General features: G+C 55.0%; 8 protein-coding genes across 8 annotated transcripts; 3 read left to right on the plus strand and 5 right to left on the minus strand.

Annotated features, from left to right (window-relative positions):
* Nucleotides 1–992: 992 nt before the first annotated feature.
* On the plus strand, nucleotides 993–5,317 carry tcsA-1 (Two-component system protein A; the record flags this gene model as incomplete). The annotated part of the gene is made up of 3 exons (XM_066152656.1): nucleotides 993–3,443; nucleotides 3,496–4,433; nucleotides 4,483–5,317. The coding sequence occupies 3 exons, from the start codon at nucleotides 993–995 to the stop codon at nucleotides 5,315–5,317; spliced, it is 4,224 nt and encodes a 1,407-aa protein (XP_066008025.1).
* A 4,255-nt stretch (nucleotides 5,318–9,572) lies between these two features.
* On the plus strand, nucleotides 9,573–10,059 carry CGGC5_v012188 (uncharacterized protein; the record flags this gene model as incomplete). The annotated part of the gene is made up of 2 exons (XM_032031023.1): nucleotides 9,573–9,577; nucleotides 9,630–10,059. 2 exons carry the CDS (start codon nucleotides 9,573–9,575, stop codon nucleotides 10,057–10,059), a joined length of 435 nt encoding a protein of 144 aa, XP_031889772.1.
* Nucleotides 10,060–11,574: 1,515 nt separating this feature from the next.
* CGGC5_v012189 (putative methyltransferase) lies at nucleotides 11,575–12,592 on the minus strand (the record flags this gene model as incomplete). The annotated part of the gene is made up of 4 exons (XM_032031024.1): nucleotides 11,575–12,137; nucleotides 12,189–12,329; nucleotides 12,386–12,488; nucleotides 12,557–12,592. The coding sequence occupies 4 exons, from the start codon at nucleotides 12,590–12,592 to the stop codon at nucleotides 11,575–11,577; spliced, it is 843 nt and encodes a 280-aa protein (XP_031889769.1).
* A 429-nt stretch (nucleotides 12,593–13,021) lies between these two features.
* Nucleotides 13,022–14,827, minus strand: amdS-0 (Acetamidase; the record flags this gene model as incomplete). Its single annotated transcript, XM_032031025.1, has 3 exons — nucleotides 13,022–13,282; nucleotides 13,338–14,721; nucleotides 14,787–14,827. The coding sequence occupies 3 exons, from the start codon at nucleotides 14,825–14,827 to the stop codon at nucleotides 13,022–13,024; spliced, it is 1,686 nt and encodes a 561-aa protein (XP_031889770.1).
* Nucleotides 14,828–15,461: 634 nt separating this feature from the next.
* Nucleotides 15,462–16,923, minus strand: aro-8 (Phospho-2-dehydro-3-deoxyheptonate aldolase; the record flags this gene model as incomplete). The annotated part of the gene is made up of 2 exons (XM_032031026.1): nucleotides 15,462–16,404; nucleotides 16,457–16,923. The coding sequence occupies 2 exons, from the start codon at nucleotides 16,921–16,923 to the stop codon at nucleotides 15,462–15,464; spliced, it is 1,410 nt and encodes a 469-aa protein (XP_031889793.1).
* A 702-nt stretch (nucleotides 16,924–17,625) lies between these two features.
* On the plus strand, nucleotides 17,626–18,300 carry CGGC5_v012192 (uncharacterized protein; the record flags this gene model as incomplete). Its single annotated transcript, XM_032031027.1, has 4 exons — nucleotides 17,626–17,886; nucleotides 17,992–18,074; nucleotides 18,155–18,174; nucleotides 18,227–18,300. 4 exons carry the CDS (start codon nucleotides 17,626–17,628, stop codon nucleotides 18,298–18,300), a joined length of 438 nt encoding a protein of 145 aa, XP_031889773.1.
* A 155-nt stretch (nucleotides 18,301–18,455) lies between these two features.
* On the minus strand, nucleotides 18,456–20,588 carry CGGC5_v012193 (uncharacterized protein; the record flags this gene model as incomplete). Its single annotated transcript, XM_066152657.1, has 3 exons — nucleotides 18,456–19,823; nucleotides 19,893–20,199; nucleotides 20,272–20,588. The coding sequence occupies 3 exons, from the start codon at nucleotides 20,586–20,588 to the stop codon at nucleotides 18,456–18,458; spliced, it is 1,992 nt and encodes a 663-aa protein (XP_066008015.1).
* Nucleotides 20,589–21,087: 499 nt separating this feature from the next.
* CGGC5_v012194 (uncharacterized protein) lies at nucleotides 21,088–24,628 on the minus strand (the record flags this gene model as incomplete). The annotated part of the gene is made up of 3 exons (XM_066152658.1): nucleotides 21,088–21,631; nucleotides 21,684–24,037; nucleotides 24,092–24,628. The coding sequence occupies 3 exons, from the start codon at nucleotides 24,626–24,628 to the stop codon at nucleotides 21,088–21,090; spliced, it is 3,435 nt and encodes a 1,144-aa protein (XP_066007905.1).
* Between the last annotated feature and the right edge of the window lie 902 nt (nucleotides 24,629–25,530).

Here is a 25,530-nt window from a genome sequence, read left to right on the forward strand (position 1 = left end):
AACATCTGGGGCTCGAACCGGAACTGATGAGCGGTAACTGCCCTACCGAGCCCGTCATCGCACCTGCGCCTGCATCTTCTTTCTTTCCGTCTTGCGTCTCCTGCTGCTCCGCGACTGGACCACGACTCTCGCACAACCTCGACCTCTAACACGACCTCACCACACCACACCACTTCCGGACCCCAGCCCGCCATCCGCTGATTTCAGATTTCTCATCCGCGAGACAGAGACATCCTTACTAAGCCCGACGTGTTGCTGTTGCCGCCGCCGCTCTCCTGCTGCTGCTGCTGCTGCTGTCTGCTCTTGCGACTGCCGCTGCGGTGTCGTCACACAAACACACCCTCCCACTCCGTCTTTCATCTCTCCGCCGCCGCCCCTCGACGCCGCCGTTTGCAGTCGACCCGGAGTTGTTCGAGAATTCATCTCAAACAACGCCCAAATCCTCCCTCCGCCTCCTCTCGCCTCTGCCGAATAGCGCCGAAATCTGCTTGCGCTTTCAACAGCCCTGACAGCCTCAGCCGCCGTTGTCGCTCCGTTCCTGCTAGCTGCCAGTCCCACACGAAATCGGGAGGCTTGTCGACTAACAGACACGCACTCTCGCACACACTCAAGACAGCGCTTGTGCACAATCTTCGCCATCCACCGCGCGCTGCGCCTAGACCGCAATCAATTAGAGCACATTCCCAACCAAGACCTATCCGGAGACCGGCCCAGAATCCGGTAGTCTAGAACGCACGCTCTCTCACACAACACAGGGCGCCGCGCCATGCTCTGCCTCGCCTTCTCTCCCCACACGATTCTCTAGCAACCAACCCACTTGCTGCGTCGACCTGGCCCGCAGCTTCTCCGTTACTCCTCCACCCTTGGCGACCTCTGTTTGCGATCACCGTCTGCAACGACTGTTTTCTCGACCTGCAGACTTGTCAACGCCCTTCACCGACTGGAAGGTCCACCAACGACCTGCGGCATCTCATGCGCGAGCCAACATCGACATGCCACCCTCCGAGCCTATCCTTGCCGGCGGCCATGCGCGAGGCAACGGCCCCGTGATTCTTCCCCTAAAAACCTCGGATCCGTCGGAAGAACCTCCCAAGTTGGGCTCACGGCAGTCTTCCGGGAACAGCATTGACAGCATGAACAGTATGGACAGCGGATTCAACTTCGATACCAAATCCCAGCCCGAAGTCGGTTCCTACCGAAGCGATGGCGTCGCAAGCACTACAAGTGCCACAAGTGCCAGGAGTCGCTTTTTCCGCGAGAACCTCAACCTGGCTGCCGGCAGCGGCAAGCGATCCAACTCGACGAGTCCGTTTCGCTTATCGATGCCCTTCATCACACCGGGCCAGCTCGCTTTCTCCGCCATGCAATACCTACCAGTACCGTTGTTGGTCTTGAACAACTTGAAGACAGTAGTGCTTGCCAACGAGGCGATGGGCAGGATGCTCGGTATGGCAGACGCATCGGAGGACACTCACTCTTACATTGCAGAGCGGTTACGGGGGCAGTCACTTTCCCAGGTCGGAATCGACATGATTCAAGAAGGACGTCCAGTTTGGGTTGGATGGGAAGCTTTCTTGGATTCTCTTGTGTTGGAGATGGGTGCCCGGCAGACCTCCAAGGACGCAGCAGACATGTTCGGTCAGGGTGGGGAAGCCACCCCGACTGCCGGTTCGCTGGTCCCGCCGGCACCGGATCACGCGCCGAGCACACCAACGGTCAAGGATGCAGTGGTGGATGTTATCATCACCAGGAAGGAACTAGGAAAGCCTGGCTTTGACCCACGAAGCAAAGGTGGAGCGTCTGATCATCAAGTTTACGCCAAGATGATTGTAACAATATGGGAGATTGAAGAGCACCAGGTTTACTTCACGCTCACATTTACGAGCTCTCAATCGCCCCCATCAACCCTCATCCCGAGTCGCAAATCTACAGCCAGGCCGAACATACTGGAACAAGCAGACCGAAAAACCATATCAAATTCAAACCCGCCATCCGTGAGCTCCAGCCACGACTCGAGCTCGCCTTCATTCCGTGTCAGCCCTAGTGCGGTGTCACTGTCGTCGAGCCCGTTTCCACCAATGGGCCCACCCTCAACAGCAGCCCACGCGAGTACGCCGTCGATTTTGCAGAAGATGATTCTCATGAAGGATGCTCTTCTCGATAACACGACAATGCCAATTCTTGCGATGTGGAAAGACGGCAGTGTAACATTTCCAAATAAGGCAGCACGCAACCTTTTGCGCCAAGAAAGCGATTTGGAGAAGTCTGCCGACGGCTTCGACTTGCTGCCAAGCTGGACCGTGTACGACGCAGATTTTACTAGGGAACTAGACGTCAGCGAATACCCCATATCGGTACTTCTTCGGACTGAAAAGCCGTTCAGCAACATGCGTGTCGGGATGATGGAGGAGAACACCGGGAAGAAAACAGTTTATGACGCGTTGGGAGAGGCCATCAGGGATGATGCTACCGGAGAATTTCTCGCCGGTGTAGTGACATTCCGGGACGTCACGAAGATGACTGAAGAAATCACCGAGATCAAAGAACGGGACGAGGAGCGGTTCAAGTTGATCTGCGACACAATGCCTCAATTGGTTTGGACGACAAGGCCTGATGGTTATCACGATTTCTTCAACACCCGGTGGTACACATACACGGGCCTGACGCCAGAAGACTCATTAGGTCTTGGTTGGAAACACCCATTCCATCCAGATGATATGCCTGAAACCGTCAAAAGATGGAAGCACTCGCTCGCCACAGGAGATCCATATGTTACTGAGTACAGGTGTCGCAGCAAAACTGGGGAATGGAGGTGGATGTTGGGCCGTGCTCTTCCGTTGAAGAACAAGGAGACGGGTGCAATTGAGAAATGGTTTGGAACTTGCACTGACGTGAACGAGGGCATCGAGGCAAAACTGACTGCCAGACGAACCCGGCAGCAGCTCTTGAGCGTTCTCGCCCATTCACAAGTTACCATCTTCACAGTTGACATGAACCGCAAATTGACAATGTTGGAGGGGGCGCTCATTTGGGACAGCGAGGAGGAAAGTAATCATGAAAACTCCGACTGGTTCATTGGCCAAGATATGTACGATGTCTTCAACCGTCTGAATGCCCAGCTGAAGACCGGCGAACGCCCGAAGTTCCTCCGGCCCATTGAGGATATACTAGCCGGCGGCAAGTCAGAAGAGGTGGCGGAACACGGAATGGATGGGCGCTGGTACCGAACGAGATTCCTTCCGATTCTGGGCAAGAAATCAAAGGAAGGGATCCTGACGAATGAGACCTGCGTTGAGGGCGTCATTGGAGTCATTATGGATGTCAGTGAGCTGAAGGAGAAGGCGGAGGACCTTGAAGAAGAATCTCGAGAGAAGAAGCAAGCAATGGCGAACGAGGCTGCTGCCAAGGAGGCTAACAGGCTGAAGAGCCAGTTCCTTGCCAATGTGAGTGGTGATGACCAAGTTGAATGACGCAATGTCGCTGACTACTTCATAGATGTCTCACGAAATTCGGACGCCCATCACAGGTGTAATTGGAATGGCCGAACTACTTGGGGATATGGAACTCGATTCGGAGCAGATGGAGTACGTTGAGAACATCCAGAGGTCTGCAAATGCCCTCTTGACCGTCATCAATGATATTCTCGACTTTTCCAAGGTTGAATCTGGACGTCTCGACATCGAAGAGGTCCAGTTTTCACTATCGGTCATTGTGACAGATGTCAGGAAGATGCTTAGCTTCGCTGCGGAGCGCAAGAATCTCGACTTCAGGTCGGATATCTCGAGAGATATCGAAAACGACTTGGTCGTCATTGGCGATCCAGGCCGTGTTCGTCAAATCATCACCAACCTCCTCACCAACAGCATCAAGTTTACGAACCAAGGTTACGTCAAATTCTCAGTCCAGAAGGAAAAGGAGATTGCGGATAACATCATCGTCAAGTTCATCGTCGAAGACAGTGGTATCGGTATTGAAGAGGAGGTTCGGAAAAAGCTTTTCCAACCGTTTAGTCAGGGTGATGCGTCCACGGCTAGAAAATTCGGCGGAACTGGTCTGGGCCTCACTATTTGCAAAAACTTGCTCGACCTTATGAACGGAAATATGACTCTAGAATCGTCACTCGGCAACGGAACCGTCGCAACATTTTGGGTCCCCTTCAGCAAGCCTCAGGGACGACAAGCCGGCAAGCCCATCGTGGAGATTGGTTCGCTTCCAGATCGGTTGCAGTCGGAGATGAGCGTCTCTTGCAACAGCTCCGAATTTGAGCAATTGATCAACACGCCTCCAGCTTCTGGAGAGTCGTCGCAATTCCTGACCGACAAACACAAGTCCCCTTCCCGCCGACTATCGGTTAGAACTCCACCAGCTTCTGATGAGGAAATGTTACCGGCTTCTGAACGCGCCAAGATTCACGTGTTGGTGGTCGAAGACAAGTGAGTCTACCGTCTGGCAATCATTTGAGCCCACACTAACCATACACAGCGCCATTAACCAGCAAATCGCCACCAAAACAATCATGAAGCTTGGGTTCAAGGTAACTGCAGCGTGGAACGGCAAGGATGCGCTTGAGTACATGGCTGCGGCAAAGGATGGCAAGCATGCGAAGCCGGATATCATCCTGATGGACGTGCAGATGCCCGTCATCGATGGATACAAGTGCACGCATCTTCTTCGCCACCACGTGCCATACAAGGCTTACATGCGAGATATTCCCATCGTCGCAATGACAGCTTCGGCGATCCAAGGTGACAAGGAAAAGTGCACGAAAGCAGGCATGGATGACTATCTTTCCAAGCCCGTCAAGAGCAAGACGCTTGAAAGAATGTTGGTACGATGGAGTTTGGCTAAACGACAGCAAGGGACGACTCATAAGGCTTCAGATGGTTCTCTGTCTGACTGCTCGGATACTGCTGAACATTGCAGCAATGCAGACATCCCAGGCGTCGAGCACGACCATGATGGCGGCTCCACAGACACATTGAATGCAATCAAGAAGGAGGCAGAACACAAGAACAGGGACCCTGAAAAGGAGGACAGGGGTGACGTGGCCACACCGCGGCCTCTGACGAGGAATAATTCCTACGAACCGTCACCGTTTGACTCACCAGGTGTGAATTCCAAGCCGATCCGCCGATCGGAGACGGATGAGCTCGCTCTGCAAGCCCAGGCCGGCAAATTGATGGATGCCGCCGGCGGGAAGAAGCTTGAGCGACGCGGCGCGTCATTCCAGACGGTCATTGCGGGTGACACGGGTGACTCCCTCACAGAAGAGAACGTCGAAAAGCTGGAAAAGGAAGAAAAGAAGCGAAGATCGTAGAGCTTTCCAGCATCCTCTCCATTTCGGCCCGACTCGGGCGAACGACTACAGCGAGGCGCTCAGGTTTCAGGTCTCAATTCACCTCACATCTAGGCAACAGATTTGTACATAAAAACGATACCACATGGAACAGCACAACAAGAACCGGATCGCGCGACAGGTCACGTTGCATCTTGGCATTTCGATCGGCGTAACGGCAGAAACATTTTTTCCATCTCTATTTTTTCGATATACGGGATTTGGTGCCAAAAAATATCGGGATTCCGGGATTCGGGGGTTCAGGGGTTATACACCACATCTCGCCTTTTCGATTTTGCTTTTGCGTTCGGGAACCGGCATAGACGGCGGGACTTAAACATGGCACCGGGCGTTCATTTTGGGATGGGCCTTTTATCTAGCAGTGATGATCTTCTGCCACCTTATGCTTACGAGCATGAGCCTCGTTCAATTGATGATGTTAATCTTTTGCAAATGACGTCTGTTAAAGGTGGGCCCCCGCATGCAGTGCGTGAAGCTTGAGGAGTCGAAGATTCATGCTAATCTAGAGTTTGCGTGTTATCCGATGTTCATGTGGTTGATCTGAGTGAGCTCTTGAAGCATGATTAGGGGTGTTTCGATATCGAACCTGGGAGTAGGGAAGTTTAGGTAGGGGATGCCCGTCGACCAGAATAAGGTTTGGTATTTCTCCGGAAGACGTCTGTGCCGTACGCGGGCCGATGGATGGGCAGAAAGAACGGGATGCAAGTCATCGGCGGGCCGAGAGCGGGGCCGGTTTGGGTGTGTTCCGGACTGTCGGGACTGGCGACTCAGCACCCAGGTTCAGTTGGTGAGACAGAGTGTGAGTACATAAGAGGGCTCTTCTGGAGATTTTGAAAGTGGTGCAATTTGACTGTGGAGTTCTTCGATGATTGAAATGTCTGCGTTCATGGTTGGCGGGCAGGTGGGTGGTTGATGATGCTAGCATGGTGAGATGGGTTTAGCTTGGGGTTGGAGGTGTTCTGTCTTTGGATTATTTGGGGACCTGAATACTTTGAGGATAGGGGACTTCACGTATGCAGTATGTGTGTGTTTGGAGGGCCTATCATACTTGCTGTTTGCTAAGTAGAGTAAGTGATTGTCCGTTGCGCGTAGGTGCCAAGAAAATACGCTCCGTCAATTCTGGTGTGAACAAGACGCAGGCACATTGTGGTTCAGAAAGAAAGTAATCAGTGTGAAGATGTCAACTTTAAGTATGCATTCTCCTGAAGCTGGCTTCCATAGTGGATGTCAAAGAAAGTGTGATGAAGCAGGTGCCTTGGACGTGAAGGTTGGAGGCCTTTGTCTCTGGTGGAGTATTTGGGACTTTGAAACGGAAAGGATGAGCGTGCTGGAAGATGATGGAGTGTGGAGTGTGAAAGATGATCGGTCAAGTGCTGGTTGTTCTGTCACACCGCAGCTTCGCCATCCTTAGGTTTATGACCGCCATAAGCGCAATTTCCGTTTCATCTGCTGTTCGGCGCAACAATAAACCTGGAAATTTGGCCAGAGGACTATGAGTTAGATGCATTATGGCCTAGAAAGAAAGGAAGTAATGTGTGAAGATGCTGGCTTTAAGTATATAATGTGTAATGGCTTCTGTGTGAGGAGATGTCTGCAGCGGTTGTTAAGGAGTTGGATTAAAGTGATGTCCTTACTCCTCTGCAGCTTTTTTTTTTATAAATGAAAGGGCTTTATTAAGAGAATGCTAGATTTCTTTAAGTAGCTCTACTATTCTTATAGGATGTTTTCTAGACAGTAGAAATAGAGAAGGGGATGATGCTGTAAGTGTGCACAATGCTTATTCTATTAAAGAAAAACATTCTAGGGGACTGCTAGAAATGTGAAAGAGAGGCCTTGAAAGTAGGTCAGATGCATTACAAGCTTATCCCCTGCGTCTGAGGCTCTGAATACGTGCGCGCCGAGTAGTGATGAGGGAGGACAGTAAAGCAGATGTCTGTGAAAGAGTTTTTCACTAGGTGCTTGAGGGGGTTTAAAAGTCTTACTGACTACTCTAGAGTCCCAAGTCTGCCCTGAGATGTTCATTGAGGCGGCGTGCCACTGTTCTTCTACTGCTGTGTATCTCTTTCTGGCTGCGCAGAGAAAGATCTTTTAAAGAGGCGAAGGCCCTCTGCGCAGTAGTGCGAAATTGCAAAACAGTAGTACGTATAAAAGATAGCTCTATGATGTTGCGCATATTGAAGCGCAGTAAGCATTGTATTGCTGCCATCTGGTGTCTGATTGGGTCTGATAAGGGGTAGGGTGTGAAAGTCACACAAGACATGCAATTTCTGACATAGAGTGCGGCGTGTGAGTAGCTTTAGACATCTCACTGTGCGCAACAGAATACGCATCAGAAGTCATATGATGTATGCGGAACAATGATGATCAATAAAGACGAGGGGAGAGTTGATAGTGAGACTGATACAGATGACGCGTTTGAAAGCGGTGAGGTTCTTCTGCGCAGACTACTTCAGGAAGCACCTGGTGACTTGCGCGTGTTCCGTGCAGCTCATTATCACACAACTCCCTGCGGTGATTTGCCAGCTCTAATAGTAATGCTCTCTCCTGGCTTATATACTTGAGATAGCTTGGTGTTAGTGGTGTGGCACTCTGCTGGTTCTATCTTGTCAGTAGAACCCAGCTTACACCCCAAGTGCTTTTGGGTGTGTATTTAAGACACATCATGAGAACATAAATCTGGGAAAGTGTGCCAAATACGTGGGTTGGCCCACAATGGTTTAGGCTGCGGAGACTGCACTGGCTATTTGACAGTCTGCTGCTCTCAATCACCATGAACAATAATGCTGGGATGTCTATGCCGTCCAGCATATCAGTTCTGTCCGCTTATCCAATCAGATACGCGCTAAGCAGTAATGCTGACAGGTGGGAACAAGACCTCCGGGCTGCGCGGGCTTGCAGCGAGGCTTGTTGACATACCTTTCGTCCGCTACAACCATTGTGATGCATTTTGGACCAAACATGGATTTGAGACGAATGGATTTGTTTTGGCGCTTACAAGAAACCAGACGCTGTGTTCGGAACTTAAGGGAATGAGGATGGCGGGCACGACTTCTCCTGTTTAGCGGTCTGCGACGCTCCGCTGGTGCGCGAAGGCGTGTGTTCTCGAGGAGGATGTTCGTTTTCTGGTCAATAACCTAAGGTATAAAACGCGATAGTCAGTCAGCAATATGCATCAGCGGAAGTGCTTGTATTCTCCTTAATCCTGTCTAGACAGTTGGAAAATTCTCGCATGCACCTTGGTAATGAGAACAAGAAGATTGCACTGCTAAGCTGCTTCCCCCTTGCCATCGTTTTGCGAGTATCTGGGCCACAAACACGGAAGCAGACAACGATGAAGGAGGGGTGCTTGCGGTTTATGTAGACGGCATTCAGACGGGTTCAATTGCCAGGAATCACCACTCAATAACGATAGAAACTACTTTCATAGAGAGGCAGGGGAAGATCGACGTTCTGTCAAATCATTGCTCCGCAACTCTTGTGGTGTCTCCAAATGGTCGCTCTTTTAAAGACTTTGAATCGGCTTACCTCCTAGGACAAGAAGGCGCCATCTGTCTCGTCTCGCTGAAAGAACGACATCTTCTTGCTGAACTACGATACCGATATGAGCAACCAGGGAGCATGGATAAATGTTATGTGTCTGTTACTCTAAGTTGCATAGTAGCGCTAAATTTCCTAGGACAATCACTATTATTACCTGCGAGGCTCCTGTGGTTTGAAATATTCTTCTTCAAGCAATACATTGCGAAGATTGGCCAATGGATAGATTGGTAGCACAGTTGCCTCTACAACTTTGTTAAAAGCTTCTTGCGCGAGCCGCGAACCTGATGTTTTACTTATAAGTCTGCCGAGATTCACCTCCAGTCCCTTATTTCTATGCATATGACTTAACGAGAGAGGACGATGACGAAGGACGATGACGAAGGACGATGACGAAGGACGATGACGAAGGACGATGACGAAGGACGATGACGAAGGACGATGACGAAGGATGATGACGAAGGACGATGGCGAGGAACGATCAAGACGTTGATAGAGGCCGTTACTTCGCCTTCAGTTACTTGGAAGCATTCCTCGCAACCGGTTTTCCCGCCATTCAAGACAAAAGAGAGTCCCGTTTCAATACCTCCAGTGGCGTGACTTGTCGCTCTCTCTTCACCGAGGGCCTGGTGACGCCATCTCAATCGACGGTCAGATCACCATCCACTGCCAAAAAGAGATGAAGTAAGTTCTCCTACTTCGCCGTTGTCAATTTAGAGCTAACCCTTTTGTACAGTGAGTCTCGATCCGACGACAGGAAGCGAGTCGTGACGCTTAAAACCTGCACCGTCCCGTACCTCTGCCCATTGAACTATCTAATTATCATGGCTATTAGATTCGGGGCAGTCGACGCAAAAACCTTCGACGAACTATGCACCAAGACTCTTCCTAAGACCGTACCATTAGTTGATTGGGTCCATGCCCTGCAACCAGTGTTCCCACAGTTTTCGACGTTGGTTGAAGTACAACTAGATAAGCCGACCACTAGAGGGTCGACCTCATGGGCCCTCAAGAATTTCACCCCCGCCATCGGTTTGAAAGAGCGCTTCAGACCTCATGACTTGCGGTATGGTGCTGCTATTGAGGTCAACAACCTGCAAGATCTTCCTGCCCGCAACGAGTTTCACACTAGGGAGGCTCTCGGGCACAGCTGGAAGGCCCTCTGAGTAACCCAGCAGAGGACCCAACTTAACGACCACACCCCCCAGCAACTAGGATATGGAAGTTTCTGGTAACAATTGGCCTGATCATTGCCTCTGACACATCATTGCAACCCTCGTTCTTCTCCTCGTCTTCGTTGTTATCATTGTTGTCGTCCGCCGTCGTCCGTCCTCGTCTCTATTGTTATCCTTCTTTTCGTCGCCCTCGTCCTTTATTAGTCTTTGTTGCGGGTGAAGAAACAGTACTCACAATACTCACAATACTATGGCATACAAGAGGCTGAGCGCGTCTTTAGTAAAACCGAAATTGAGCAAAAGCGGAGATTTCTGTTTAATGGGAACGACTCTGACGTCTCGAATAGCTAGCCCTTCTACAACACGAACAAATGAATTCAACTCTGCAGCTGGACAGACGACGACACCCAAGCTGCCAGACGCTGATCTGAGGACAATTTTGATCGCCCTGACACACCAAAATTGCGTAATGTAGACAAGTAAAACTTGCCTTCAAACACTTTGGATACGCCCGAGACCTCGATCTGCTGATGGACAGTGAAGTCTGCCGACTTCGTCAACTTCCCGAGCTCACATGGCATGTGATAAAAGCACAATCTCAAGAGGATTTTATTAAATATGACAAATTTCGCCGCGGAACGCGATTGTTCAGATGTCTGTGGATTACGGACCTTCACTTCTCTTGATATTCACTGTTCGGATGAGCTTTTATACGCCTATGCCTGAAGAATTGCCATCCGCGCAGTGAGTGATGTTTGGCTATTCAGGCGCATATTAAAGGCAATAATACGAGGAAAACCACGGACACCAGGGAAGACAAAGTGGAGAGGCACACCTCACGCATACGCTGTTCGAGTACATAGAGCCAGCAACCCCTGCTGGCGCTAAGAGGAAAGCTGATTTCCCGCCTCACTTTCTTTGGATTCTTCCTGCTTAAGGTTCGCGGTGACTTTCTCCGAAATTGTTCAGGTAGTAATGACAACATCTCAAAGCCGCTTTAATAGGCAAGTGATCGTCGGAAGAGATTTCTCCACATGTATGCTGGCTATGCTGCATGCACAAACATTCAAGGGGACGCTCCTCTGTGTGTGGTGTTTTCAATTGCGAAGACTCATCGCACCCCCTTGTCCTCTGTGGATTTCGGTCAGCGTCACGAGTCTTCCTGACGGAAAAAGAAGGTGCTGAGGATATCTAAGAGATGTCTCAATGGTTGTGATCTAGTTGTTGTTGAATTCAACCATGATGTCCTATTTGTCACGGAGGAAATAAGCTGAAGTAGCAACATAAATACCTCAATATAAATGACGGACTAGCTGTTTCGAGGGGGTTTATGATTCCAAAGTCTGTAGGTACTTCTACATGTAAACAGACTTATCTTGACCAATTCGAACAACTTGCACAAAGACAATACCCTGATCTATCTCCGGCCCATGACCACTCATGATCTCAATTCAAACTGCAAAAACACGCCTTCTGTCTTGTCACATCTTCCCCGCAAACGACTCCCTAAATCTTCCTCGCAACACATCTCAACCTCACATAACTAATCATATGCCCCCCGCCCGGCACAGCACACACATGCTCCAACACATCCGCCACCTCCCTCACACACTTCTCCCTCTCCCCCTCATCCTCCACCGCGTCCAGCAGCTCCTTGCCCATCAACCGGCACCACCCCTCCACGCCGCCCTTGTCCGCGATCGTCGGCCGCCACTCGCGCTCAATCTTCTCGACCTTCCATCCGCCCACCTCCTTCTCAAGGGCATTCGTCAGCCACGCCTCGTCGGGGAAGAACCAGGGATCGACCTCCTTCGCCTTGTCGACGCCCACGCGCCGCGAGACGGCCATGAGTAGCGCGGTGCGCATCTCGCAGACGCAGCCGAGGCCGCCCATCTCGAGGACGAGCGGCGCGCCGGGGAGGAGGGCGTCGCGGACGGCGGTGAAGACGGGGATCTGGGCGCCGGGCGGGCGGAGGATCCAGTGCAGCGCGGCGTTTGAGAAGGCTTTCGTGAAGGTTGGGGTTTGGAGGGCGGGGGTGGAGGAGGTTGCGATCTTGGTCGCGTCGAGGACTGGGGATGTGTTAGTAGGTGGGTGGAGTCTTGGAGGCGGGTGAAGGGTACCTTCGAACTTGCAGTTGGAGAGGCCGGCGTCTGCGACGAGTTTCTCGGCGGCGGTGATCATGGACGGGGAGGCGTCGATGCCGTGGAGCGAGCCGGTGCCTTGAGATAGGATCTTGCCGAACTCGACGTCGAGGATGCCGTCTTACAGTTTGTTAGCGTATGTGACTTGGTGGGCCTGGAAGAGATAGGGGGCTCACCACCGCAGCCAATGTCGAGGATGACGTCGTCCTTCTGGACGTCGAGCCATCCGACGACCTTGGTCGCGAGCTTTGGGACGAACGAGGCAGAACGTTGGTACGCCTGCGACGTGTAAGTCAGTAGTTCATCGCATGTGCTTGGATGGTGGAGTTGGACTGAAGGGAGCTCACCTCCGTCGTCCACTTGTCTTCCTTTTGTGCGGCCATGATTAGGTTTCTAGGTCTGATTCTGATTGAAGTTGAAGCTGCTTGGCTCAAGAAACATCAATTTATGGAATTCAAGCTCCTTAAGTACTTGCCTTGAAGGACTTACACCTGCGCGCGTCAAACGAGGTGAAGTCAGAATGGATGGCACCCCGCAGTCCGATCTCGGACCAGCCTCAGCGGCCGCAGCCCCGCATCTCCAAACCACTTACACGGCAGGGACTACCCGAAAGTCAATCAATTGGCATCTTATATCCGGGAAATACGATTCAGCTTGGAATAAGCGGCCTCCAATGGGGCGTTTTGCATTAAATATCCGTCGCGAAATCGGCCAGACGTTGGGGTGTCATTGATGTCCTTTTCACTCCATAGTGCTACATAGCTGACGCAGTAATCCCGGCCAACGCCTACACTGAGAGCTACTCTCCGGACCTAGTCAATCTCAAGCAGCTTGTACTTGTCATCTCCCAAAGCATCCTCGACCCTCTTCATGATGGAGAGAACCTTCTCCTCCTCCAACCTCCTGCCGACGACCTGAACTCCAACGGGGAGACCGTGCATGTCCTTGGCGTTGTACAGCTTATACGCGCCCTGAGCGATGCCGTTCAGCTTCTTGATGTTGAAGTCCGCAGGGAGCTGGTCTAGGTCCTTGTCTACGTGGGTCACGGGGATGACGCCGGCGGTGTAATCGAGCTACACACTCTGTTAGCGGAAAACCGCGATTCAACACAGCCCATGCAAGACTCACCAGGTTGAAGAGGAAGGTGTACCCGCAGCTGCTGCAGGCGTCCTTCATACCGTCATGCGGCACAGCGGGCGTCGCGTTGGGCGGGGTGATGAGGAAGTCGACCTCGACCTTGTTCCACCAGTTGAACCAGTCCAGCCGGTGCGCCTCCCTCCGCGCGACGAGCTTCCAGTTCTCAAACGCCGTCTGCGGGCGCCAGTCGCGGATCAGGTCCGCCCACATGGCGTCCCGGCGGACGTACTTCACCCACAGGTAGTACGCGTACCGCAGCGGGCCGGGCAGGTTCATGAGGAACTTCATCTGCGCGGCGCCGGGGTCGTTCCACTCGCCAGCGCGGAAGAAGGAGTCGAACATTTTGCACCCGTCGGCGTTGAGCGCCAGCGCCGCCGTCTTGAGCGCCTCGTACGGCGACGGCGGGCTGATCTCGACGATCTCGTGGCCATCCTTGCGCAGCGCGACCTCGACCATCTCGAGCGCGCGGCGGCACGCCGGGCTGGGGTCGACCACGCCGTCGGTGCGCATGACGCCCACGCGCAGCCTGGGCTTCTCGAGGTACTCCTTCTCGACATCGTCCCGCCACGCCAGCGGGTGCACGCTGTAGTCGTACTTCCACGGCTCCATGCCGACGACGGCGCGGGTGAAGTACCGCAGGTCGTCGAGGGTCCGCGTCATGGGACTGTACACCGAGGCCACGCCCTCCTGGCCGGGCATGCTCGTGCAGAAGCCCAGCTTCGGCCAGCGGCCCGTCGAGCAGCGGAGGCTGTAGCAGCCGGAGAAATGAGCGGGGGCGCGCACGCTGCCGGCGACGTCGCTGCCGATGCCGATGCGTCCGCCCATCGCCAGCAGCGCGCTCTCGCCGCCCGTCGAGCCTCCGGGGGAGTACTTTGTGTTGTGTGGGTTCTTGCACCGGCCCCAGACGTCGTTGGTGGACTCGAAGCTGAGGAGGGTGATGGGCAGATTCGTCTTGACGTAGGGCACCGCGCCGGCGTCTTTCAGCAGCCGCACCACAGGGCCGTCCAGCGGCGTCTTGTTGCCCACGAAGCTGCTGAAGCCGACGGTGGTGTCGTAGCCGCCCACCACGATGGTGTCCTTGAGACTCACGGGGATGCCGGCCAGGGGCCCCTTCATGTTGATCGAGCCGTCCTCAACCCACTTCTCGGCGTCCGAGATCATGATCTCCGTGAGGCAGTTTGTGCGCTCATGAGCCTTGAGGGCGACCTTGCCGTAGGTTTTCAGGATGTCAATTGGCTTCAGGACGGTCCTGTGGACATCTTGTACGAGCTCGCCGATGGGTCTGTCTAGGATCTGGCGGTCTTGAGATGAGAAGGGGCCCTGGTAGGCTGTGAGGCGGCTGATCCTATCCGCGCGTTCGGACTGCTTGAATTTGCTGGAGTCGTGTTAGTGACCCCGGCATTCATTTGAGGGGTTGGATGTTGGGGTAGCTTTGCTAACCAGTCACGGCGGTGTTGGAGATAGTCCAATGGGTAGACCATCTTGTAAGCTGTAAGTGGGCTATGAGTAGGTGATCACTAGGTTGAGGTGAGGTTGGTATTAGCTCCCGAGTGAGATGAGACGAGGAGAGCTTGAGCTACGAGGGAGGTGTGTGTAAGGTGAGGATTGCATTGGGACACCTCAAGTGAGGAAGGGGACTACAGTACTACTTACACCGGTCACGGGGGGTTCTAGCCGGAGCCGCGGGGAAGCCCCGCTCGCCTTATCGGAACTGGGGAAAGGAGCGCAGGGCGCACTGGCTTATCTCACCTCACCTGTTGGCCCGCTGATATCCGTTTGAAACTTCCCTGTTGGGCCACGGTTTAGCGGCGCTGGCTCAGCGTTGGGGCCCACTTCTTCGGTCCTCTGCGCCCTGAACTGTCGGTGCGGGTTCGGTTGACGGGTGTTTGGTGTCTGCAGTAATAGGCAGGCCTTTCCGGGGCACGGACGACGCTGATGATGTGCATCTTGTCCGTCTGAGCACTCTGGTCGTGTTGTGAGTTTGCGTTTGTTCTCACGATGTACGTATTCAAGTAACAATAACCATAAACCTGCTGAATTTCATGTAAAGAATTGCTTTTAGTGATCACAGTATGCCCGGTATGCATCCACCCTTCAACCATGCGTAACACCCGTCTAAACGACTGGTCTTCTCTCGTTTCTGTAATGGTCCGCGATCAAGAACGCCAACTCAAGCGCCTGCTTCTCGTTCAGTCTCGGGTCGCAGAAACTGGTGTAGTTTGTCGACAGGTCATCCTCGTCCAGTCCCTCACTGCCACCCAGACACTCCGTGACCGCATCGCCAGTCAACTCCAAATGCACACCACCGAGGTAACTTCCCTGCTCCTTGTGAATCCGTAGCGTCTCCTGAAGCTCCTCAAAAATGTCCCGGAACCGACGTGTCTTGATGCCGCCCCCAGTCGAGACCGTGTTGCCGTGCATGGGGTCGCACTGCCAGACAACGCAGCGGCGGTACTCGCTGTCCTCAACAGCTCTGATATGCGCAGGCAGAAGAGAGCGCACCTTGGCGGCACCATAACGAGTGATGAGGGTGATCTTGCCCGGCTCCTTGTCCGGGTTGAGGGTGCGGAGCAGAGCGAGCAAGTCGTCGGTGGGCGTGGTGGGGCCGACCTTAATGCCGATGGGGTTCGCGATGCCCCTGAAGAACTCGACATGCGCGCCGTCGATCTGACGGGTGCGGTCGCCGATCCAGAGGAAGTGCGCCGAGGTGTCGTAGTACTCCTTCTTGGTCTCGGCGGCAGCACCACCGCCGTTGAGTGTGGGGCGCGGGGCCGGCGTCTCCAGCAGGCGGGTCAGCGGCTGCTCGTATTCGAGAAGCAAGCCCTCGTGGCTGGTGAAGAGGTCGACGGTGTCGAGCTTGTCGCTCTTGTCGGCGCCGATTGTGTGGAGGAAGCGGAGCATGTCGGTCAGGGAGAGGACGGCTTCCGAGTACTTCCTCTTGAGCTCCGGGTCCCGGACGTGACCGAGGCCCCAGTCGAGCGGTCTGTGGAGATCGGCTATGCCGGATGAGAGAGATGCTCTGATGTAGTTGAGGGTTGCTGATGAGTACTGGTAAGCCCTATTTTTGTTAGCATAGGTTACTTGAAGCTTTTATAATGAGGGCGACTCACTTGACCAGTCTTTGAGGGTCAATGGTCCGCTCATCGACGTGGAAGCCGTTGAGAATATCGCCCCGGAAAGACGGCAGCTCCACACCGTCCACCATCTCAGTCGGACTAGACCTGGGCTTCGCATACTGGCCAGCCATGCGCCCAATGCGGACGACGCGCTTGTCGGCACCCCAAATGAGGACCAGACTCATCTGCAGCAGGAGCTTAATCTTCGACTCGATGGTGTTTTGCTCACAGTAGTCGAAGAGCTCGGCGCAGTCGCCGCCCTGCAGCAGGAAGGCCTCACCCAGAGCCACATCGCGGAGGTGCTGCTTCAGGGCGACGATTTCCTTGGGGTGAACAATGGGAGGCAGACGGCCGAGTTCCTTGACCGACTTCTGGAGCGCCGCCTCGTCTGGGTATGCGGGTGACTGTTTGATGGGTTTTGACCGCCAGGAATCAGGCGACCAGGTCGTGGAGGAGGACATGGCGGTGTTTGTGAGGGTCTATGAGGAAGACGGCGTTTGCTAAGAGGAGGTTCAACGACAGAAGGAGGAGTCGATTGAGGGGAAGGAAGGAGTTGTAAAGCTGTCAGAGAAGTGAAGCAGCTCAATGCAAAGACGGAATGACTCTTTTGAGAGCAGGAGCCATCCGCATAGTGAGTCAGTCTTATTCAATGGGCAGCAGAATGCAGGGACATGAACAATGTGGCTCAATGGGCAGCACAGGGGAGAAAAATCGAACATGCAACGGTGCGGAAGTCAAGTTGGCCAATGGCGGCAGGCAATTTACGCCATGCAAAAATAAACCAGGAACCAGAGCATCCGTCCAGCCCGCGGAACCTAGCAAGTTAGTGCTTAAAGTTGCACCACCTTGCGATTTCCCCAGGGCAACGCTGTGCCGAAGCCTACCGGACCTTCTCAGATGGCTCACCGTCGGTGAGGGCGACACCTACGCCAAAGCTTCCCCTCTGTGGTGCCCCTCCCCCCGTCACATCCCCCACCTCGAACTGCCCCACCACAAATTCCAAACTGCCTGCCCTGTGCACTCAAGTCAGCTTCGCACTTGCTGCTGCTGCTGGACGTGCCTCCGCGATTGCGAACCTCACAGCTACATCAGACTGCACACTACCCACGACCTCACGCCCTCGCACACCCGACGACCGAACGATTACCCGAATAGCCACAAACATGTCCGAGAAGCAGCCCCCTGCCGTTGTCGAGGGTGCCACCGGCGGTGACGTCGAGGAGGAGGTCCAGCACGCCAAGTCCGCCGAGGACCGCAAGGCCGCTTCCGCGCTCGCGAGCCTCGACGCCCGCGGCGACGATGCTTCCGAGGACAAGGTCGACGCCGAGGCTGCGCAGAAGGCCATCAAGGGTCTGGGAGGTGCCACGGCCGCCAAGAAGGAGGTCAAGAACGTCAAGGTCGACGCTGCCGACGTGACGCTGCTGGTCAGTAGCCCTCCAGATCTACCTTTAGCAGACAGAGAACCGCATTTCCGAGGGGGAACCCCCGGGAAGAGATAAGATTTACTTTTGCTAACGGATCCATTGCAGGTTGACGAGATGGAACTCCCCAAGGCCAAGGCGACAGAGCTGCTGAAGGCCAACGACGGCGATGCGGTCAAGGCGATGAAGGCGTACATTAGCGCATGAAATGAGGAAATGGGACGGAATATCGGCAAGGCTATAGAGTTGAAAGTCTAGATTGAGACACAAGATTATTCGTGTTATACCTTGGTACGTCAACCTTGGCCTCGTCACTTGCAGCGGCAAGCTAACCTCGGACCAGATCAGATGACCAAAAAGTCAAGCTTGAATTTACATAAAATGAAACATGCTCGCTACCAAGTGAAGGACATTTAGATGTTTAGAGTCGCCTCGTCTGCAGTGACCTCGAACTTCTGGCAAACCTCGTTGGTTTGTTCTCGAGGTAGACATACAATTGACAGCCCACGCCATGATTCTATACCAAACGAAGGAGGAAACCAATCTTTCTGAAATGAACCACTGACCACAGTCTAGTCTGCCCTCGGTCTGGGCATGATGTCGTCCATCTTCACACATTTGGGCGCCCACAAGTCAGTCTCGTCGCCCATCCAAGAGGGCCCTCGCCCCGGCATCCCATAGCCCGGGCCCCTGTGTCCACCTCCATATCCCGGCCCGCGTCCTTTGCCCGGAGGCGGCCCCGGCCTCGGCTCCGTTCCATTCCCAGGCCCGTCCCTAGGCGGAGGCCTCGGCCGTCTGCCGCCCCAGACCGACTTCAAAAGCGGCCACATGGGGATGTAACACCGCTCATCCCACTCGCAAACCTTGTCGCACCTGATGAATTCTCCCTCCCATCCGACCCAGGCCCTCAGACCCCGTACACTGTCCTCCCACCTCTCTGCCAGCTTCACCAGTCTCGCACCGGCACCCTCTTCCAGCGCGTACCAAGCCCTCTCGACCTCGAATCCGACTTCCAGCAACACACCGCAAATCCCGCCCATGACCTCCTCGGCAGCGTCTCTGAGATCTGTCTCCCATGGCTTCATAGGAATATCAACCAGCAGCCTTATGTACCGATACCGGCATCTCGAATACGTCTCCCCGAAAAGCGGCCCCTGAACGTCCCACGTTGCCCTGTCAATCTCGTTCGGATACTCCAGGAACGAAACCAAGAACATGTGGCTCTGACCCCTCAACTTGTACAGCCACTCCCTCACCTCAGTGACATTGCCCTCGTCTCCCGCCCACCTCGCCGCCTTCTCAAGCGCCATCAGATGCCCAGCATTCCTCTGCACAATCTCCGCAAACACATCGACCCAGACCATGCCACTACACCTCCCCCCTTCCAGCACATCCCTCAACATGGCCTCAGTCTCCCCTCTCACCCTCGCTGCCGCTTGCTCACTCACGCCCTCGAGATGGTGCAGCCTCCTCCTCCTCCCAAGCTCATTCATCGCAACGCTCCTATTCCCCCCGTCCAGCCCGCTCCAGAACCCCTCCTGCGTCAGATTCAACCTCTTACCCTCCTCCTCCACGAGCGACCCCCAGAACCTGCCCGAATACCAGCTTGTGATCCCGCAAGCCGTAACCTTCGCCCTCGTCTCTCCCCTCCCAGGCCCCATCCCGCTGCCCCCATAATGCCACGTCCCCGAGGAAAACCATCCCCACCCTTGGCTCTGCAGGAACGGCTCCCGGTCGGAGGGCCCCATGATCCCGCGCCAGTTCGGCGGCACGGCAGGCTTCGTCGGGCTGACAGGCCGATCCGTCCGCGTAGGCTGCGGCGGGAGCGGGTACACCGAGGTTGGCACACTTCCCTTCACCTCGCCACCACCCTTCTTCTCCCCTACACCATTGCCGTCGTCACCGTTCTCATCCACCCCTTCCGCCTTAACCTCCCTCATCTGTGGCGCCGTCACATTCCCCCTACTAACCAACCTCAAACTCCCGCTCCCGAAATCGCACCAAATCACCTCAAACCCAGCATTCATCCTCACCACCCCCTCGAACCCGCCCACGCCCCCGAGGCCCCGTTCCGCAAGCCAGTCACACAGCCCCATCGCCCGCTCGTACTCCGGCTCCAGGCCCCTCCACATCCCACCACCGCTATCCGGGCCGGTCACGTTGCCGTACAGGTGCAGCATCTGCGTGTCCAGCTGCCCGAGCCCCATCAGCGCCGCCGACTCCCCGTCAAAGTAAAGCGCCTTGACGGGCCGCGTCGTCTGGTAGCTCAGCATGAAGCTCTGGCGGGTTGAGCCCATGATCCCGTAGGCCATCTCTCTGTGTCCGGCGTCAGACAACTTCTCGCGATACGTGCGCCATTCTCAAACGGGTATTCACACGAAGACTCACATATCAAAAGCAAGCCATTCCGGACTCGGCGCGTCCTCCTCGTCCATCCGCCCGTGATACAGCAGCGTAAATGCCGGAATTTCCACCGCGGCCATCGTGTGCCCGTTAGGAAACACGGTGTTGCTCCACTGCTGGAGCAGCCCGTACGCCGACGCGAACAGATGCGGCGCCGGCGACGAGAAATTGAGGCCCCGTCTCCACGAATCCTGCTGCAGATGTTCATGTTTCGGTATTCCCGCGCCAAGCGGCTTCTGCTGCTCCGCGACAACGCATGGTGCCAGCAGAGCCCAGCTCCATAGAATCCCCTTCAATATCATCTTGACATGAGCGCTCTCTGTTGAATCAAGAATTGCAAAAATGAACAATGAGGACAAAATCACATATTCGCCACACGGACGCTCGGAGTTGCGGTATCAAGTGTGTCGAACACGGATCTGTTATCAATCATCGCTCGAGTCAAGATTCCGGACAAGGCTGGTCCAATCAAAAGAACGCGCGGCCGACATGCGTCACCTTGCCAGATTCGGGACAGGGGCCAGGGTAGCTCTCACGTCTGACAAGCAACGACTCCCTAACGTGGATCAAGCTCATTGATGGTGACAATTCCAAACATGTTTGTTCTGAACAGGCGATGCGTCTGCGATCGCGTTTATTGTGATGTACAAGCCAACCGGTAATCCTGAACACCATTCCCATACCTCCGTGTCCGTATCCATGTCCACTTCAACGCCGTCTATGATATTTCAAAGCAAGTTCCGTCGCACAACAGGCGGTCAGTATCATGACCAAAAAGACATTCGCAAAAATTCAAAATGTTCATCGCCAAGCCTTAGCCAACGGGCTTCCGATCTTGGGAGCAAACTGCAGACTCTTCCTGCGGGCGGCCATCAAGCGCTGCATCACGGTCTCGTCCTTCTCCCTCTTGAGAATGCTATCGCCCATCTCGGCGAAAGCATTGTTCTTGGGAGGGCATGTCTGCATCAGTAGCTTGGTGGGAGACGAGTCGTAGTCAGTGGCACCGGGTGTCTCGGGTGTGACGTTCGCCGCGTAGCGGGCGAGAGCATCCGGGGCAGGAGTCACGGGAACAGGGGACATGAGTCCCTCCCAATCGACCTCCTCATCGTCGGCCTCGTCCGAAGGAGTGTGCATCCAGACGGTGCTGTCACGTCGGTTCATGGGTGTGTTGGGCGCGGTCTTGTTGTCGCGGCCACCCTTGACAGGCGAAGGAACAAGCATGCCGTTCTGGTTTGCAAGGGCCGTGGGCTCCATGCTCTTCCTGCGACGGGCGCCTCCGCGGGGAACCAGTGATGTGTCGATGGAGTATTCGTCTTCAGGAAGCCACTCGTTCTTACGTTCACAGCTGTGGTCTTGTTAGTAATTAATCATATGCAGAACCATGAGGAACAACTTACTCAAGCACCCAGGACACACCAACACAGTGGACAATGCCGTTGGTTTCCCTGATCTTCTCCATGGTACGCTTGCCACCATCCTTGAACACGACATGGGTGATGCCGACCTTGGACATGTCGGAGTTGTCGGCCGCGTTCGGGTTCCACGCCCAAGTCTTTACGCAACGAGCTCCCATTTGGGTCAGGAGCTCGACGAAAATGCTGCTCGCATCCGCGCCCTCGGTTGTGTGCACGTCAACGAAGACAACTGCACCACGGAGCAGACCAGGGCTGAGGTTGCGATGAGGGGTGCGAGCCGGGGTTCCAAGCGAGGACCAGATGTCAGACTTTGCCGGAGTCACAGGCGCCGACTCGGGCTCAGCTGTCTCCTGTGGTTCAGACTTGTTCTTGCCGGGCGAGTAGGAAATGACAGTGGCGCTCCTGTTAAGATTTTGAGTCGGGCGGCTGGCCGGGAGTCGGGAGATGCTGGCAGCACGCTTCTTCTTGGGACGGGGAGTCGACTCATCAGCGGCCTTGAGAGGGACCTTGGAGACGGTGTGGAATTCACGGTTGATCATTCTGTTGGGGGTGGTAGGCGGAATGGAGGCTCCGTTCAGCATGGCGGGATCAACAGGCATCTCGTTCTCGTCGCCATACTCCTGGCTCGCCTCAGAAAGGGTGTCGTCGAAGCTGTTGGAAGTGTTGACGATGTCGTCCAGCTGCCCCGGCTCCATCAGAGACATCTCATTCGCCTCGGCGGCGAGAGCCATGTCCTCGTCGGTGACCATGAGATCGTCGAACTCGATCTCCTCGCTGGCGGCAGAGATCTCAGCCTCAATGGCAGCCTCAATCTCGTTCTGCGCCTCCATGTCGGCACGAACAGTCATCTCATCCTCGAAGTAGGTGCTTCTGAGGGGAGAGTCGTACGCACGGGGAGTGCCAGAGACGGAAGCAGAGTCCGCCGAAGCCTGGGGAGTCTTGGCAACGGGCGTCTTGGAGCCCTTGGTCGGGCTTCCAGCGGACCAAGCGTTCAGCTTCTGGGCCAGAGGAGTGAAACCAACGTTGGAGACTCTCGGCATGACGTTGCTTCGGCGAGCAGCCTTGGGAGTGGGGGTAAGAGGAACAAACTTCTCGACTGCGGAGACACGAGGACTGTTGGCGAGCTCGTCGTCTGAGTCCGAGTCCATGCTATGGTAAGGGTCCATGTCCTTCTGGCGAAGGCCAAAGATACCAGTGGGAACGTTAAACGCAGGCTGAGGGGCCAGGCTGCTCTGAGCCTGGGGCTGGAAGTAGTCCTCGTCGAGCATCATGGGCTCTCCATCGAACTCCGGCATGTCTTCAGTGGCGAAGTCGTCTCCCTCCTCGGGAGCATCCTCGGACTGGACAACATCGACTTCCTCGGCATGGGCCAGATCCTCCTCAGGCTCCTCAAGAGCGGGCATGTCCTTCTTGAAGACGGGGTCGGCGTGTCTGGGAAGAACAGCAGACAGACGGCCAGGGAACTGCATAGGCTCCTCCAAGTGAATGGACTCATTGAGCATGGCCTCGGCAACGTCGTCAAGTTGCTCCTCCTCGTCATCGCTGTGGCCATTCTCTTCCTCCATCAACTTCTCAGAAGATCTCTTTGCAGGGGGCAGAGCAGTCGGGGTGGAGAGGAGCAGAGGCTTTGTGGTGGGAGACTGCATCTCCTCAATGGTCTCTTGAGGCTTGGCCAGACCCTTGATGGGAGACAAAGGTCGCTTGGCAGGCGACTGAAGGAGGGAAGCCTTCAAGTTGGAGAGGTTTTTCTCCTCATGACCCGTAGTCGGCAAAGCGAACGGCTTGATGGCTGACTGCGGTCGCTTGGCGGGAGAGTGAAGCAACGAAGCCTTGAGAGGCGTGGGAGCGACGCCCTCAGCGGTAGACATGGACGCGGGCTTCAACGAAACACCCTCAACGCGCTTAGCAGGAGACTTCAGCGTATCCCGGAAAGGAGAAGGAGGCAGTCTCTTGGCAGGCGAGGCCAGCACGTTGGTAACCTCGTCTTCTTGGGTTTCTGAATCGGCGCCCTCGCCGTCTTGGTCCTCCTTGGAATCCGCCGACTTCTCGACAGGCTTCAAGTTGAGCTTCTTGGAGGAGCCAAGGACGCTCGCCGGAGGCTTGGTAGGGCTCTTCATCATGGGTCTCGGGGGCGTGTTCTCTCCAGCCAGCTCGTCCTCGGAGTAGTCCTGAGACATGGGAATCTGCGTGACCTTCTTAGGGCTGAGCGGCGTCTTCTCCGTCTTCGTGGTGGCAGCAGCAGCGTTGCGGGTGGCTCTCGTCGGGGCTTTGGGAACAGGAGGCTTTCGCACCGGTCTGGCCCGGAGGCCAGTGGCAGTTGTGGACTTGTCGGCCGTCTTCTTGCTTGCGTCAGGAGCGATGTTTTCCTTTTCGGGTTCTTGGAATGTTACCGTCTTCTTGACGGCGGGCTTTGCTGCTGTGACTGGTGCTGCGCGGGTGCGCGTCGTCTTCTTTACTGGCTCTGCCTCCTTCTCAGGGGCTTGCTCTGCAGGCTGGACCACCTTCCTGGGCCGGCCACGAGTGGGCTTGGGCGCCTCTTCCTTGGGTGCTGGCGGCTCGGCGGCAGAGACCTTGCGTGCAGTGGCTCGCGCACGGGTGGCTCTGCCGGGCGCCGTACTTGATGTTGAGGGCTCTCGGGCAGCTGGTGCTGTGGGCTCCTCTACGGTCTTCTTGGGGCGGCCTCGCGTAGCTCTGGTGGCACGCACGGCGGGTTCTGACTCTTGTGTTTGCTCGTTGTGTTCTTCATCTTCGTGGTCGTCTGATCGGGTCTTCCTCTTGGCTGAGGTAGAGCGCGTCGGGGCGGTGGCAGTCGACTTCGCCTTGGCAGCTGCTGTCACGATCTTGGTGGCTCTCGTGGTTGTTGAACTCTCGCCCGTCTTTGCGGCTCTGGAACGCGTGATGCGCTTGGGGGGTGATTGGGGCTCCATCTTGTGCGGAAAGTTGGGTGGAAAAAGCAAAGATGGTGCAGAAGGTTGTCGTTTGGCTGGTTGGTTAGTAAAGCGTGGGTTGGAAAGAGGATGCTGGTGGTTATTTCATGATGCTGTGATGTTGATTGGGAAGCTCCCAGTTCAGGGAAGAGCGGGCGAGGGTTTTGTTGATATGGATCTTCGCGTAATTGCCGTTGCCAGGTCAACATCGACATGGCCCACTTTCGGAGCGCTGCAACCCTCGTCCGTGATTGGGGGTCCTCTGAGCCCTTGCCAGGTGGTACCCGGGAAGTGCCAGCCGGCTGCCAGCTACGGCAGCGTTGTTGCTTTAGACCCCAGCAGACGTCAACATGGACGCCTCAAAGCCACGCGAAGAGCTCATGGAAACCCGGCCAGCAACGTCATGCGCTGCGATCGTTCTGGTGATCATTGCCTCTGCGTCGCGTTTACCCCGACAACAGACCTCATGTTGATCAACAATGTCATGACCGAGGCCATCGGTGGTTGTCGACGACGTCGTGACTCCATCGTGGAGGTGTTTACTTTAATCAAGACCACGCATCGTCTTTGTGAACAGCATGGACAGCTAGGCCACATGTTGGCTACGCTGAAGCCATTTTTGCGATCCTATCTATCTGAAAATGTGTGTTGGTTGCGCATGCCTGAGTCGCCGTGAGAGTTTGCAGGGCCTGGACCCATGGCCTTGCCTCTGCCGCGCGAGGTGATCAAAGTGATCTACTGAATCGTAGTCGATGAGCGAAGATGAAGCTGTCTGTTTACTTGCGAGGAGAGGTAATCCGTTCGATATTCGACGAGATTCCGTCCGATGCATAATGCTTCAAAACCTGCTGCAAATCACAAAATCGTCATCAGAAGTTGACGGCCACCACCACGCCGTCAGA

The sequence above is a fragment of the Colletotrichum fructicola genome, assembly GCF_000319635.2.
Source record: "Colletotrichum fructicola Nara gc5 chromosome Unknown KSG_Nara_v1_contig07, whole genome shotgun sequence".
Lineage (NCBI taxonomy): Eukaryota > Fungi > Ascomycota > Sordariomycetes > Glomerellales > Glomerellaceae > Colletotrichum > Colletotrichum fructicola.